This window comes from Calliphora vicina, chromosome 1 (genome assembly GCF_958450345.1).
Source record: "Calliphora vicina chromosome 1, idCalVici1.1, whole genome shotgun sequence".
NCBI lineage: Eukaryota > Metazoa > Arthropoda > Insecta > Diptera > Calliphoridae > Calliphora > Calliphora vicina.
Genome location: NC_088780.1, coordinates 172,551,024 through 172,568,155, shown reverse-complemented (window position 1 = coordinate 172,568,155; position 17,132 = coordinate 172,551,024). Strand labels below are relative to the sequence as shown.

The window sequence follows — 17,132 nt, the reverse complement described above, 5'->3', positions numbered from 1 at the left end:
TACACCGGTTTCGGTTTTTTTTTACAAATATTTCTTGAAGTGCGAGGAGAATTGCTGAGAATTGATTTTATTATAAATAAAGGGTTATTATTATAAATAAAACTCAAATTATTTATCGATATCAAATTAATTGTCGGATCGATAACACTTAAAGAACAAAATAAGACCCATCCAAAGCATATCCATTTTTTAAGGGAATGTCTAATGTCTATAAATATTTTTGTAAACTTACCTCTGCTTCAATAAGTTGTGTGTCCTCAGGAGTAGAGGGCAAAGGACATCCAGCATCATCTTCTTCAGCTAAAACATCGTCATCCTCAAGAAGATCTAAATCATTGGTACATAATGAGTCTTCATGACCCCAACCACGGCGTTTACGTAAAATCATTTTCACATCATCGAAAATATATTCATCATCGTCATCACTTCGAATGATTTTCTCATTAGCATTGTTTTCTGCACACGAATGTACAGGAGAGTCAACATCACTATGAGGTTCATTGACTCGTACTTCAGAGTAGTTCATCATTGAGGTATTGCGTTGTAACATATTTGCAGAATATTCCGTTTCCATTATATGTATAACGAATTAGGGTAATTTTTAAAGATTGGCTTCAATAGGCTGAAATCATAAATTCTTAATTAAACACACCCATCTAAAACTCAAACGGCCCTAACTAACATTTTAACAGTTTTACAGGAAAATCAATCTACTAATTAAATTAAAAATTGTTATTGTAATCAGCACACAAATTTTCTAATTGTTATTTTAAATTTTAATTTTTTTTGTTTTAAATTTTAAAATTTTGTTTTTTCAATTTTTTATTTTGGTGAAAAAAAATTCGGGTACAAAATTTTTTTTTCCGATTTTGACCCATTGTAGGTCCAACTTACTATGGTCTTAAATACGTCGTTGCAAATGTCTTCGAAATATCTATCATTAGATATCCATGACTATCATTGTCTATGTTAATGTCTTAGTAATCCAGATATAGGTAAAAAATAGGTAAAAAATCGAGGTTGTCCTGGTTTTTTCCTCATATCTCAGCCATTTGTGGACCGATTTTGCTGATTTTAAATAGCAAACTTCTCGAAAGCATGTCTGACAGAATTATTGAAGATTTGGATCCCGAAGATATCTGGGGTCTTCAAAAAATTGATTTCAACAGACAGACAGAAACATATTATTTTGTATGTTTCTAAAAATAAACATACAATAAAAAAAATGGGCAAATTGAAAAAAAGTAACTGATTATTTGTTTTGTTTGTTTATTTAGTTTTTTTAGACTTTAGTACTTAAAATGTAAGTTATTAAAAAAGACATTACTTGTAGCTTTGTAAGCGAAGTTTTTGCTGGGAGGGAGACAAATGTGTACGTGGTTAACACATTTTAATCAGAAACGTGAAAAAAAACAATATTGATAAATATTCTAATAAAAGCGTGTTTTTATTTTAAATATACCTACATACATAGTAGGGTGTTTCACCCGTGTATGAAGAAAAATTTTGTTTAAGTTTTTTTTGGGCACGGTGACAAAAATGTGCCAAATTATAATTATTTTCATGTCACCAAGTTTGTCTGCAATCGGAAATAATTTTCTGCCTCCGGTTTCATGTTGAATTTTTCAAAAATTTAATTGAAAATGACAATAGAGCATCATAAGCAAGTTTATTCTAGGTAAATGTCATTGTAGAATTAGCAAGGTACAATTAGTAGAAAGTATGTTCTCAATTATACATTTCCTATAACGTCAAACAAAAGAAAATTAAAAAATATAAAAAGGAAATGCCAAAAAAAATAATTGAATTTAAATTTTTATTACAAAAATTTACTAACAATTGAAGAAAAACTATATTTTTTTAATATGTGTGTATAATTTCAGTTAAAACGTAACAAATTAAAAAAATATCGCGGTAACAAATTAAAAAAAGTTAAGTGATTAAATACATAGTTTGACGTTTTAGGGGTGAACATTGGAAACTCTCTCTAATAATTGTACCTGGTAACTGATTGTATCATGGGTAAATGTATTTATTTGTAAAAAATATAAATCAATTATAATTACATACATATAAAGGTATTTATTGACCACAATACTGAGTATTAACACTTTTCAAATTTAAAATATTATTGAAATCATTCGGTATTTCAAGAAATATTTTATTTCTTTGTTGATTGATATTTTTAAGCAAACTTTATTTTTATATGTATATGAAAATAAAAAGTTTTTGAATTGTTTTAAAAAAATTTTGAATACCGACTGTAAATCAAAAAAATTATTCGTATTTTTTGAAAATCTAATACAAATTTTGTTTAGACGATGAAATTGTATTACGATACTGAGTTTTTGACAAATATTAATACTCAGTATTGCCGTCTATAAATACCTTAACATATTAATGTGCTGTTTTTCGATAGCGAACGAGTATTTTGAGTGAACGTTTTACATGTATTTTGTTTTTGTTACAATTACAAAACACATGTTAAATTTCCACTCAAAGTACTCGTTCGCTATAGAAAAACAGCACATAAATATTTAGAGAAAAAAAGTATTACAAAAATGTTTGCAGAAGTGAAAGAAAGGATAATCAAAATAATAATGAAGTGTTCATTTAGCGACAAAATTCTTATTGCTATCAAATTTTGGTAACGATTCTATCTGAGCTTTGATGAATATTCTTGTTTTGTTGCACAAAGTTGATGTTGCTTTACTCACAGCTTTGACTGCTCTCTTTACCGCATGAGTAAGACAGGAGTTGAATTAGCTCTATTCCTCCGTTTTTTCCTTCTTCATCTACAGATTTTAATATAGGTGATTCAGTAATATTTTCATCCCATTTCTAAAGGTGAAGTATGACGTAGCATTTAAATTTATCTTTGATATCTGAAACAGCCGTAATTTATTTGACATTGTGGATCTATTTTTCAAAATTCGATGGACAGCTAATTCACGAATATGTTGTTGGGGATCTGTTAACATTACAATTAATAAGTTTTCAGAGATGTGCTGTTTCTTTGAATCACTGGGCCGACAAACCTTCAAAGTTGTTGTTAATATCTGCTAAGTTTATAGATGGGAAGAGTTTTTATAGAAAACCACACTGGAGCGTAAACATTTACAATAAATATTGCAAGAGTTGTTAGATTTGTTCTCAACTGAAATATATAGACGAAGATCTGCTATTCTTGTTACGCTCCATTTCTCAGATTATGAAAACCAAATAAATAATAGCACTTTTTCCCCAATTTATCGAAATATGTAGAAAACTCAATTAAACAATTTTTAGGGTATTTGTATAAAAAAGTAATATGTAAATATGTGTTCTGCTGAAATGTAACAGTAAGAATCCGGATTTTAATTCTAATATTTTATATTGGCATCTGTAGTTAATATTATTTCGCATAAAAAAGAATTATTAATGTGATGTAAAAAATTTACCCAATACAATTTTAGATACATATTAGCTACACCATTTGGCACATTTTTATAGCTGAGCCTTTCAAAAAATTTTTGATAAAAACGGCATTTTTGAGATGTATTTTGTATATATTTTATTAACTAATATTGTTAATGTTCATATAATATTCATTTAGTAAAAGATAATTTTATTAAAAATAAATTTAAATCATATAAAAACTAAAACGCAACGGACAAAACAAAAGCAAAAGAGAAATACACAAATATTCTACAGCATCAGCTAGTCAAGTAAGAACAAGTTTAAGATTATGCGTTAGTGAAATAACAACCCGTAGAAGATTATTCAGCTGACGACCAGCAAAAAAAACATTTCTCATTTCTCTCAGCTAAGAAGAAGAAATCTAGACTGAAGCTTGCCAAAGCCCACATCGACTGGAGTGTCCAAAAATGGATGACAGTACTGTTCCCTGACGAATCCAAATACAACTTTAAAAGTTCCGCTGGAATAAGGCGTGGACCAAAAGGAGAAAGACTGAATCCTAAGTATTGCAAAGGAACAATTAAACATGGAGGAGGCAATGTAATGGTCTGGGTTGCTTTTCTGGTCAAGGATTTGGGCCAAATCATAAAATTTATGGGATTATGGATAGGTTCATGTACCGTATGTATTGAAAGATATAATGTTTCCTTATGCCAGTGAAGAGATGCCACTTATTGGGAGCTTCAAACACGATAACGATCCTAAGCATACCTTAAAATTTTGTAAGATTTGGCTACAGAGCAATAAGATTCAAGTTCTTCATTGGCCTGGTCAATCTCCCGATCTCAGTCCTATTGAGAACTTGTGGCACATTGTTAATATGAAAATAAATCGTGAAATTTGCTGAAATAAGGATCGGCAATTTTCACGATTTATTTCATGCCGTTAAAATAGCTTTCTATGCTAAGAGATGCTCTTGTGCCATCCAAAACAAAGGATTTGCAACAAAAAAATAATTAAATTTTTTTTTATAGTATATCCTTGAAGGGGTGCTTTAGTTTTGTCCGTTTCATTTTCTACCTTAAAATATTTTTTGATTTTAAGTTACCTCTTATAGAAAGGTTAACTTTGAAAGTATTTCTTTATCAATAATAAACATATTAACAAATGAAAATAATACATAATAGATATTTAAAACTTTGTTTTTATACAAAAAAAATACCATATGAAAAAATTCACTGAGGGGGTGCTTTAGTTATGGCCAATACTGTATGAGTTTTCGTCTTCATAGCATAACGTTAACCTATTGTACGTCCGTCTGGCTGGCTGGTTGTCTGTCCATGTAAAGTACAGGTCGCAATTTTGAAGATATTTCGATAAAATTTGGTACGTATAATTTTTTTCCGCCCAAGGACCAAGCCTATTGAATTTGTCTGAAATCGGTACATTATTTCACCTATCGGTCATAAATGTTAAATTTATATAAGTATCTACACAAATTTCGCTCCAAATATGTTTTATACATGGAGTAATAGAAAGATATTTAAAAAATATGGTGATCCACAGCGCTCACCATCTCATCAAACTACTTGAAAATATGCATACTAATAAAACAAAATTAAGGCCCTAATTTTGTAAATCACGTCACAAAGTGATATTTATATGGAAAGCAAAAACAAAATTTCAAAAATTTGTTTTTGTTTTATATACAAATTCTTAACAAAACAAACGCACCAACAAACGTCGATTTGCCTTTCATAATTTGAAAATTTTGTATATAAAACAAAAACAAATTTTTAAAATGTTTGAAATTTTGTTTTTGCTTTCCATATAAATATCACTTTGGTGAAGTGATTTACAAAATTAGGGCCTAAAAGTTTTAATGATGCTTCCACATGATTTCTATACAAATGATATAAATACAAAATTTAATTAATAAAGATTTTTATTATACAAAAAAAAAAAAACAAAAAATAGTCTGTATGTATGGATATAGATAAACCCTAAAAAGTGAAAACAAAAAAAAATTGATGAATTTTTGTTTTCATTTAAATCTTAACGGTGTGTAACGGTGTATTTTGTTCAAAACATACAGTGCCGAACTTAAGTATTGGCACAGGATGCTCATTGACTTTGAGGTCTATTTAAAGGCCGTATTGTAGAGATTTTTAATAAAAAAATATATTTACCAGATATACTGATGGATTTCCTACAAAATATAACCAACTTCATTTCAACAATTTAATACCACTATTTATATTAATAACAAAATTATTTGCACATTTCATTAAAAGCTATAAAACATTTAATTTAGGAAGCAATATTGCAAAATTTAATATTTAGTTGCAAGTGATTTTTGTTTTATAACTGCCTCGAGTAGCTTAGGCATGAATCCACCAACTTGTTTGTGATATCTGACCCAATACTTTGCCATTCTTCAACTAATGCCTCTTTCACTCGCGGGTTGAGATCCGGAGATTGTGGAGGGTGTGGTAGGACATGCGAAATATTGTATGAAAGCCACATACGTCCAGTATAGGCCGAATGTTTGGGGTCATTGTCATGTTGAAAAGTGAAAGAAAATGGTAAATTTAACTTTTCTGCACTTTTCCTGAGGTGTATCCATATATTTCACTTTGTCCATTATTTCATCAATGAACACCCGCTGTCCAACCCCTGCAGCGGACATACAACCCCACACAATTACCTTTCCAGGACCATGTTTTACTGTTGAAGCAATATTTTGTTTTTCCACCTCTTTATTGGGTTTTCTCCATACCGTTTGACGGCCATCAGAGCGAAAAATATTACATTTGCTTTCATCAGAGAATAGCACTTGATCATGTGGCTTACGTTAATTCCTAAACGGCATATTCTAAACGCTTCTTTTGGTTCACAGATGAAACAAATGGTTTACGTCTAGCAATACGACAACTATAGTTTGTCTTCTGGAACACTCTTCTGGCTATTGCTGCGTGACCTTCTTTCCCAAACTCTTCTTTAATCTCTGCAGCAACCTGTGTTGAAGATATGGACATAAATTGACCTTTTTGATTATATGGCTGCATTTTCGATCACTTAAGGATCTAGGACGATCGGTATGTTTAGCACTTTCAATTGTTGATGATCCCTTAAAACGTTGCACGATACTCCGAATTGTAAAACGGCTCCTTTCCATAATCTCTACAATCTAAGCATATTATTTTCTGTGATTGTGCCAGTGAAGGATGATTTTGCGCTCAGATTCTGTTGTTTCCTTTTTTATTAGCTATTTTCAGCAAAATTGATAATTATTGTGCAAATTTTTTACAAATTGACATTAACAGTTTTAGAAACGAAAACTGTTAAATAAAAGAAGATAAAATGGCATAAAGTTTCCCAACTCTGGCACATTCTTATTGTTAATCTTCATAATATACCATATGATCCTTAGATTTTAGGTATAAAATGTGTTCAGCAGTGTTCAGTGTTATTAGTAAATAATATTCAAAATTGGTGAAATGAAGTTGGTGGTATTCTGTAGGAAATTCATCAATCTATCTGAAAAATATATTTTTTTATTAAAAATGTCAACAATATGGTCTTTAAATCGACCTTAAAGTACAATGAGCATCCTGTGCCAATACTGAAGTTCGGCACTGTATATCGAAATCAAGTGTGAAAATTTAATAAAATTCTATCACGTAAATTTTGAGAAAAGTTTATCTAAACCTTATTTGTCGTTTTTCTCAATAACAAGTGTTTGGCGTATGGGTCAAATCAATAATATACTGAGGAAATGTCTAATGTAAATAACGTTGCAATGTGTGGACAAATATTTCCAATAATGTCGATTTCCTATCTATGTATGTACATTAGAGTGGGTAAATTTTTTTCTCGACCAAGCGGTTATCAAAATCTTAATCTACGATGAATTCTAAGAAGGTTTGCCGAAGAAACCATGGGTCTAAAATCCAAACCGAGCTTCCCATTTTTAACGCGAAACTTTTCCTTTCGTATTTTATGTTTATATTTGCATCCTCAGGTGAAATTTACAGTTAATCTTCTCCATTTGCAAAGATTCATCATTTCTGCCTTTCTTTCATTTCGAACAAGCCCAAACCTAGTCAAGTTTCTTAAAAGGCTCAATATAATGTTAGTATATTTAAACAAAAATATAAAATACAAAAGGAAAATTTTCGCGTTAAAAATTGGAAGCTCGGTTTTGATTTTAGACCCATGGTTTCTTCGCCAAACATTCTTAGAATTCATCGTAGATTACGATTTTGATCTCGTTCACTACTGATCTAATGCACTTTTGTGTAACTATTTGTAAGTCATGTTTGACATTCCTTTTTTTGTACTTTCTTTTTTAATAAATACTTTTCCTTGAACACACATTATTCCGAATCAACTGGGTTTTTATTTCGATCATGGTAACAGGTTATGGGCCCAGATGCTGATTAAATAATTGTGAAAAAGTGAAATTAAAGTTTTTTATTAATTTTTATTTATTAATGTCATCGATCGGATCCAATTTTCAAATCGAAAAACTAATCAGTAGGGAAAACTACACAACATGGGCGTTTGTCATGAAGAATTATTTCCTACATGAAGATTTGTGGTGCAAGGTATTTATCCAGACTCCGGGATGAAAATTGACACAAAAGCGAAGACAAAAATCATCTTGTTGATCTTGAGGACGCCACAACTTCCAATGATGTTTGGAATAAACTGAAGGCGGCGTTTCAAGATTCAGGCCTAACACGTAGAGTCGGACTTTTACGTCAATTAATTACTGCACGTTTTTCAACATCGGATAATATCGAGGAGTACGTGTGCCAAATTGTGTCAACGGCTCATAAGCTAAAAGAGGTAGATATGCCAGTAAGTGATGAGTGGATCGGTATACGTTTGCTGGCAGGACTCCCAGAAGAGTATGCACCAATGAAAATGGGCATAGAGAGTTATGGGGTCAAGATAACCTGCGATTCAATTAAAACTAAATTACTGCAGGACATAAAGAAACCAGCTGAGAGCACAATAAAAGGCTTTAGATGCTTTAATTGTATCCGGTTTGGCCACAAGGCAGCTGATTGCACCGTAAATAAAAACAACAAGTCTAAAACAGAAGTTGGTTTTTGTACCGTTTTTGTAGCAGGTGTTACAAATAAGGATGATTGGTTCATAGACTCTGGTGCCAGTATGCACATGTCTATGCGTAAAGATTGGTTTAAACAAATTAATGAATCCCACGTGAAGGAGATTTATGTTGCTAATAAGGAGAAACTAAAAGTTGAAGGTATGGGCGATGTTACAGTGAGTATTGAAGGTCGCAACGGTGAAACAATAGATGTAATTATACATAACGTGCTATTCATTCCGGACTTGACTGTAAATCTTTTGTCAGTAAGTCAAATTACACAAAGAGGTCACGCTGTACAGTTCGAAGGTGATAAATGCAACATAACAACAAATGGTAAATTCATTGCCACAGCTGATCTTCAGGACAACATGTTCAAGTTGAAACGTAAACAATCGCAATTGAGTATGGTGACAATACAGTGTGATATGCAACTATTGCATACCCGCATGGGTCATCTCAACTATCCTGCCTTGATAAAGACGAAGAATTTTGCAACTGGAATGGAATTTCAACAAAAACCTTTTGAGAAATGTGTCGCTTGCATCAAAGGTAAAATGGCAAGAAAGCCGTTTCGTACTTCAGAAACACGTACAACAGATTTGCTTCAAATTGTGCACTCAGATATTTGTGGTCTAATGGAGGAGACTTCTTTAGGCGGAGCTAAGTATTATATGATATTTGTTGATGATTTTTCCCAAAAAATTTTTCTTTTTGTATTGCAGGCAAAAACGGAAGTACCAGCATTGTTTGAGCGATTCAAGGCCAGAGTTGAAAATTAAATTGTTCGAAAAATAAAATGCTTGCGTACTGACAACGGCACGGAATATTGCTGTCAACGGCTGTTAAAAATACTAACTGAAAATGGAATACAACATCAGACCTCAGTGCCATACAGCCCACAGCAGAAAGGCGTCGCTGAGCGTATGAATCGCACTATTGTAGAACGCGCTCGATGCATGTTGCTCCACGCTGGTTTACCGAAAAAATTATGGGCTGAAGCCGTTATGAATGCCGTTTATGTCATGAACCGTTCCGTTTGCTATGCAATACAAGAGAATACACCACAAGGAGTTTGGTCCGGCGTTAAACCTAATTTGAACCACTTGCGTGTCTTTGGATCTCGTGCAATTTCATATGTGGCCAAAGAAATAAGGAAGAAATGGGATCCTAAAGCACTGGAATTAATTTTTGTTGGGTATTGCGAAGATACCAGGGATACAATTTGCTAAATCCTGACGGATGGCGTGTTATAAAGAGCCGTGATGTCGTCTTTTTTGAGAACGAATTTAAGTTTAATAGTAAAGAACGTTCCAATGATCACATGTTTCATTTTGTGGATGATGAGTCAGATGAAGCAGCTGCTGTGGAGAATAATAATGATTCTGTTGATGTGGACGATGATAATTTTTTAACTGGCGATGATAGTGGTGGTTCCGGTGATAATTATGAACCAAATGAAAATTCAACATCAGAAGCTGATACCACAATAGTAAATACAGATAGTGGTAATAATCTCCGACGTTCACAACGTATACCGAAACCGATAAGCATGCCAGAATATCATTTGTATTCAGTGGAGGCAAATATGGAAGAAGATCCAACAACCGTTAAGGATGCTCTCAATGGTCAGGATGCTGTATATTGGAAACGTGCTATGGATGATGAGCATAAATCGTTGATTGATAATAAAACATGGCCTACTGGTGTAAAACCTATTAAATGCAAATGGGTATTCAAAATAAAACGTGGGGAAGATGGTGAAGTGCTGAAACATAAGGCTAGGTTGGTGATAAAGGGTTGTTCCCAGAAATCTGGAATCGATTACCAGGAAACTTATTCTCCCGTTGTACGCTATACCTCAATACGATATTTGATATCAATTGCACCTCAATTCGACTTAGACATTGAACATATGGACGCAGTAACCGCGTTTTTGCAGGGTGACTTAATGGAGGATATTTATATGGAACCACCTGAAGGCGTTGGCAGCAATACTAAAGGTAAAGTCTGTAAACTCAACAAAGCTATATATGGGTTGAAACAGGCTAGTCGTCAGTGGAACAGAAAATTGGACCATGCCTTGAAAGAAATGGATCTAAAATCTTCTAAGCTTGACCCATGTATATATTTTGAAATAGATGGCTCAAAAATATTCTTCATTACGGTATATATCGATGACTTGTTGATATTCTCTAACAACGTTGAACTCAAAACAAAAGTTAAAACTGGATTGCAGAATATGTTTTTAATGAAGGATTTGGGAGAAGCTAGAAGCTGTGTTGGTCTTCGAATCACGAGAAATCGTCAACAACATGAAATAAATATTGATCAATCGGTGTATACGCAGAATATTTTAAAAAGATTCAACATGATCGACTGTAATCCGATATCTACACCATTTGATGCAAATACCAAATTAATAAATCCTCAATCTAACTCAAACAAATTTGATAATATACTTTATCAAGAGGCTAAGGCAGTTTACTTTATCTGGTTCAAGGAACCCGTCCTGTTATAGCTTACGCTGTGAACTATTTAAGCAAATTCAATAATAATTTCGATAACACCCACTGGACAGCAGTAAAACGGATTTTCCGGTATCTCAAGGGTACCATGAATGTGGGAATTACGAACAAAAAGAAAGAGGACATGAAAATGTATGGTTTTTGTGATGCAGATTATGCTAGTGATTTGACCGATAGACGCTCTTGTACGGGTTATGTTTAGCTGCTGATTTCCTCACCAAACCTGTAACGAAGGAAAAGCATATGAAATGTTCTAATATGCTAGGTCTAACGAACATTAAGCCAGCTTTTAGTGGAGGTATTGGTATATAAAAATCTGGCATCTCGTTCACTACTGATCTAATGCACTTTTGTGCAACTATTTGTAAGTCATGTATGACATTCCTTTTCACTTCCTTTTTTTGTACTTTCTTTTTTAATAAATACTTTTCCTTGAACACACATAATTCCGAATCAACTGGGTTTTTATTTCGATCATCGTAACAGCTTCTCCTATAAACTTATGAAAAGTCATGTTACATTATTTTGCATTTTAGGTGACGATATAGTGGATTTGGATAATCCATATTTATTTGAAATTTCAAACAACGATGTTTAATTTTCGTGGTCTGCTATAATTTTTAATTTATCTTGCAAAGAAATTGTCTTTTTTTACATTGTTTTACTTGCAACATTTTGACAGTTAAAAACACAAAACACTTTTAAAAATAAATAAAACTTGACAAGAACAACACACGGATGATTTGTGAGTGCGATTTGTTCGTTTTCGACTTGTTAATGGGGCTGTGCGCGCACAAAATCACAAGTAATTGAAAATTTTCAATCACAAATCAGGCGAACAAATCATTCCGTGTGTGGCCAGCTTAAATGTGGACGACCGCGAAAGAATGAAGTAAAAACATAATAAAAACTTCATGGGCATATTTTCTATCGAATAGAAAAAATGCCCATTTATTCGTACTACAGAGTAGTCAATGCAAAAATTTTGCCATTCGTATTATTGCTATATTTTGTTTTTGTTACAATATCAAAACACATGTTAAATTTCCACTCAAAGTACTCGTTCGATATAGAAAAACAGCACAAAAAATTACAAGGTAGTTTCATTTATTTATATTTTTTTGACAAGAAAGGGGATTTTTGAAGTTTATTTTATTTGTAAATATTCAGTGAAGCGTTTAGAAAAATGTTACAATACTCCGAGAAATTTTCAATGAAATATGTGTAGTATGTAACAGTTCACAATATGTACTGCAATTTATATTTAAAATAGATAAAAAACAGATTAATCTAAGACGTGTGCCTTTATATCACATAGGCCATGACAATTAAGAGCTGCCCGAAGATAGTGATACCTTTTTCAATCAGACTTTAAAAAAATTTATGTTTTTAAATTTATCAGAGGAATTCTAACGTTGCCTCTACTGTCGCATCAAAAGGATTTTGTGGTCGACTTTCTTGTATAAAACTAGCCTGTGCTACAAACGTGTTACTGCAGTCTTTACTGGAACTACTTTATGTGTTGGCTAGAGATTTGAGAGAAGACTTTTATCCTTATTTGCAACGTGTCCTGGAAAGATTAATGTTTGCTCAATAGTCATGATGCTAATCAATTGGAGTGGAGTTTTAGTGTATTTCGCTTATCTATTTATGGTTCTTAAGCCGTATTTGAAACGCAATATAGGCCTTGTCTTCATACCACATTTGCTGGAATAGAGACGCTATGAAGCACGTGTTACCAATTATGCCGTTTTTCATTTATTGCTCGATATGTTCGTGATTATGGCAAGTTCCTGGAGTTTATATTGAAAACTATAGAGCGTGAACAAGCTGATAGTGTGCAGGGCTGTGGGAGTTTATTGAGATAAAGCGCTCCGTAAAAGGACAATTCCATTGCATTGCCGGAGACTTTGTAGTTTATTTTAGAATCTTTGGTTTTATCCGCCACCAAAGATTCTAAGATATAACCACAACAGAGCCAGCTGTTGAATGATATAGTGGAATATCGTCAAATATTCCACTGTATCATTCATCATACCAAGTATCTGGGAGTTGTCCCAATGAAATTGTCTCTCAAATCTTATTAAGAGATTACACAAACGGTTGTACATTCGTAAAATTGTTCTCTTATTCGTATAGGTGCAAGGGGTTTGTACCGGCAAACAGCTTTGTGATTTAGTTGCAGATATAACCACAATCAAGCATAAACTAAATCCTTATATTAACGATACTCAGGAATTGAAAACCTTGGCCAGAATTGTGTTGCTGCTCAATGCCTTGGATAAACGCCCAATAATATTTTGAATAAAATATTTTTAAATATACTTCAATAATGGCAAAAATCTGATTAAGTTTAATGAATATGTTTTAGACATAAACTTCAAATCCCCTTTATTGTCAAATGCTTAATTAGGTTGACATATTTTAGGGAGATCTTCTGAAATAATCTTTTAAAAAATTAATGTAATTTAAATGCTTCCATTTTAATCGATTTTTTTAGTTTTAATTAACATTTTTCTAAGCATATTTTTTTAGATTTCTAATACTTTAATAGTTTCGTTAAGTTCTGATTAAAGACTCGTTTCAGTAATGTATTTAGTTTTGTCTATTACCATGTCGTCCTTCGACTCATTAGAACAAAGTTCATCATATAATATTCTAGAAAAATGTCATTTTCAAATTCCTTAGTTTCAGTTTTCGTACTATACTTAAAAACACTATATACTGCAAAAAGGGAATGTTCAAGAGTTAAGAAATAAAATTTAAAAATTATTTCTGTATAAAGTGCAAGACATTTCGGTTAATCTACACAAATTAATCGGTTTATTCGTTATTGGAAAATCGTCAATTTTAAATTATTCGAACAGTTGACCGACAAAAATTAATCGGTTAACCGATTGAATACCCTACTATGTACCACAGAAAAAAACTCAAACAAATTACTCAAAATAATCACACATACGAGTGTCGTTTTTGTTTTCACATAGTTTTTTCAACTAATACATTCTCATCACTAAAGCTGGCCACACGGAATAATTTGTGATTGAAAATTTTCAATTACTTACCATTAACAAGTCGAACACGAACAAATCGCACTCACAAATCATCCGTGTGTGGGCAGCTTTAGGTTAAGCTGGCCACACACGGATGATTTGTTAGTCCGATTTGTTCGTGTTCGACTAGTTAATGGGGCTGTGCGCGAACAAAATCACAAGTAATTGAAAATTTTCAATCACAAATCAGGCGAACAAATCATTCCGTGTGTGGCCAGCTTTACTGACAACTGAGTAAGGTCTTTAACAGAAGAGTTTCCGCTCTATGTCTATTCTCTATGCTATGTACTACGTTTTCGTTTAATTTTATTTCTATTTTACTTAAAGCGAACTTTGGAACGATGTGTCACTAAGGGAGAAACATATTTATTTATACAATTTGTATATACCATGGAAAACAATGACAATGCTGTTCTACCATGGTATGTATGTACATACAGTGGTGATCAAAACATATGCAACCAGCAACAGAATTTTATAAAAGTGGTTTAAACTAGTTTAAGATGTAAACAAAAATATTCATTTGCTTATAATATTTTTTAATTAATGCTTTAAAAATAAGAATATGAAATTTAATTCAGAATTTTTTGCATTGAAAAGAAAAAAAATTAAAAAAAACTACGTATGGGTTGATATTTCAATGGTCAAAACATATGCAACTAATTGCTTCGAAAACATTTATGTCTATAAAACTTAATATTTCGTGGCAAATCCAATATTTTCAATGACGGCCTTACATCGGCAAAGCTGTGAAGCTATCAAATTGGCAATAAAATTTGCAGGAATAGCGTTCCAAGCATCTACCAGTCCTTGAAACATAATATCTGAATTAGTGCAATTTTCGGTGTCGATTCTTTGATTAACGATTTCCCAAATGTTCTCAATGTGATTTAGATCTGGTAATTGTGGTGGCCATTCCATTACCGAAACTCTTTCTTGTGCTAACCACGATTTAACAACATGTGAATAGTGCTTGGGGTCGTTATAGTGCTGAATAACTCATCCAAAAGGCTTATTATCCTCAGAATTTGGAAGCATTACTCTTTCCAAGATGTCTGTATAGATAAATCCATCCATTATTTCATTAATTTAGAGCGATGGGCCAACTCCAGCAGCAGAAAAACTGCCCCCATACCATTACGTTGCATCCTCCATGTTTCAGTGTCTTTTTGCAGTATCGTGCTTGAAGCCGCGTGTTAAGTGGTCGGCTTACGTAACACATAAAATCACTTCCGATGATATTAAATTCGGATTCGTCGCTAAATAGGACAGTCGTCCATTTGTTTTCTGGCCAATTTAAATACTCCATAGCAAACTTCAAACGTTTCTTTTGATTACGTTTTGATATAAGCGGTTTTTGCGCGTAGGGATATCGTCGGTGAAGCATGCAGGATGCAACGTAATATTATGGGGGTTATTTTTCTGCTGCTGGAGTTGGCCCATCACTCTAAATTAATGAAATAATGGATGGATTTATCTATATAGACATCTTGGAAAGAGTAATGCTTCCAAATTCTGAAGATAATAATCCTCTTCGATGAGTTATTCAGCACGATAACGACCCCAAGCACTCTTCACATGTTGTTAAATCGTGGTTAGCACAAGAAAGAGTTTCGGTAATGGAATGGCCACCACAATTACCTGATCTAAATCCCATTGAGAACATTTGGGAAATCGTTAATCAATGAATCGACCCCGAAAATTGCACTAATTCAGATATTATGTTTCAAGGACTGGTAGATGCTTGGAACGCTATTCCTGCAAATTTTATTGCCAATTTGATAGCTTCACAGCCTTGCCGATGTAAGGCCGTCATTGAAAATATTGGATTTGCCACGAAATATTAAGTTTTATAGACAGAAATGCTTTAAAAGCAATTAGTTGCATATGTTTTGGCCAATGAAATATCAACCCATACGTAGTTTTTTAAATTTTTTTTCTTTTCAATGCAAAAAATTCTGAATTAAATTTCATATTCTTATTTTTAAAGCATTAATTAAAAAATATTATAAGCAAATGAATATTTTTATTTACATCTTAAAGTAGTTTAAACCACTTTTGTAAAATTCTGTTGCTGGTTGCATATGTTTTGACCACCACTGTATGTATATATAATTGTGTTTGCATTTCCCAAAAATTAATTATACTTTTGTAATAATTATGTATGTATGTACATTTACATTTTGTAAGTTACAGCGAAGCATTTCATTTCCAAAAAGAAATTTTATAAAAATAAATCAATGGCACAAAATATGTACGTTTGTACATACATACATGTAATAATTTACTACATATTTTCTATTTTTCTGTATTACTTATAACAGATATCTTACGAAGTCCAAACAAATGAACAAATTAGCTTTTGTTTTTACAACATTTTAACACAGTAAATATACTAACCGCCTTTAATAAGAAAATGTCCAATATTGTACTCCAAATGTAATATGTATTCTTATTAACTCGTTATATAAAATAATAACTAAAATAATTATCTCTGGTCGACAGTAAAAAAGTTTCTTTTGTATGTGAGGAACCAAGGCGAATCTAATAAGGTGCCATCGGGAATACAGCTGATTACAGAACTAGCACGCGTTAATGTCAAACTACATATATAAAAAATATTCGCCGGAACGCCATTATGTCAAACTCCATATATAAAAAATAAGTGAATTCGCCTGTATTTATTTCAATTCGCCTCTGCTGTCACCTTTTTGTCCAAGGCGTATTTAACAAGCAGTGGCCCAAGGCGTATTTAACAAGGTGACAGCAGTGGCGAATTGAAATAAATACAGGCGAATTCACATATTTTTTATATATAGAGTTTGACATACGGGCGTACGGGCGAATATTTTTTATATATGTAGTTTGACATTTGTGCGTGCTATTTCTATAATCAGCTGTGCTGCCGATGGCACCTTATTAAATGCACCAAGGCGAATTCATACAAGGTGGTGTCAGTTCTACAAAAACAACAATTGGTCTTAACAAATGTCAAAAAACCAAAATGAAAAATTAAACAAATAAGTATTT

At 32.4% G+C, this 17,132-nt stretch overlaps 1 protein-coding gene across 1 annotated transcript in view; it reads right to left on the bottom strand.

Annotated features, from left to right (window-relative positions):
* Window positions 1-16,635, bottom strand: part of AdipoR (adiponectin receptor) — a 37,621-nt gene extending 20,986 nt beyond the window's left edge. The window contains exons 1-2 of the mRNA XM_065498253.1: window positions 16,503-16,635; window positions 233-622 (exon numbers count right to left, since the gene is read on the bottom strand). Of these exons, the coding sequence (XP_065354325.1) occupies window positions 233-574 (342 nt within the window). The 5' untranslated portion in view covers window positions 575-622; window positions 16,503-16,635. The remainder of the gene's footprint in view (window positions 1-232; window positions 623-16,502) is intronic.
* Between the last annotated feature and the right edge of the window lie 497 nt (window positions 16,636-17,132).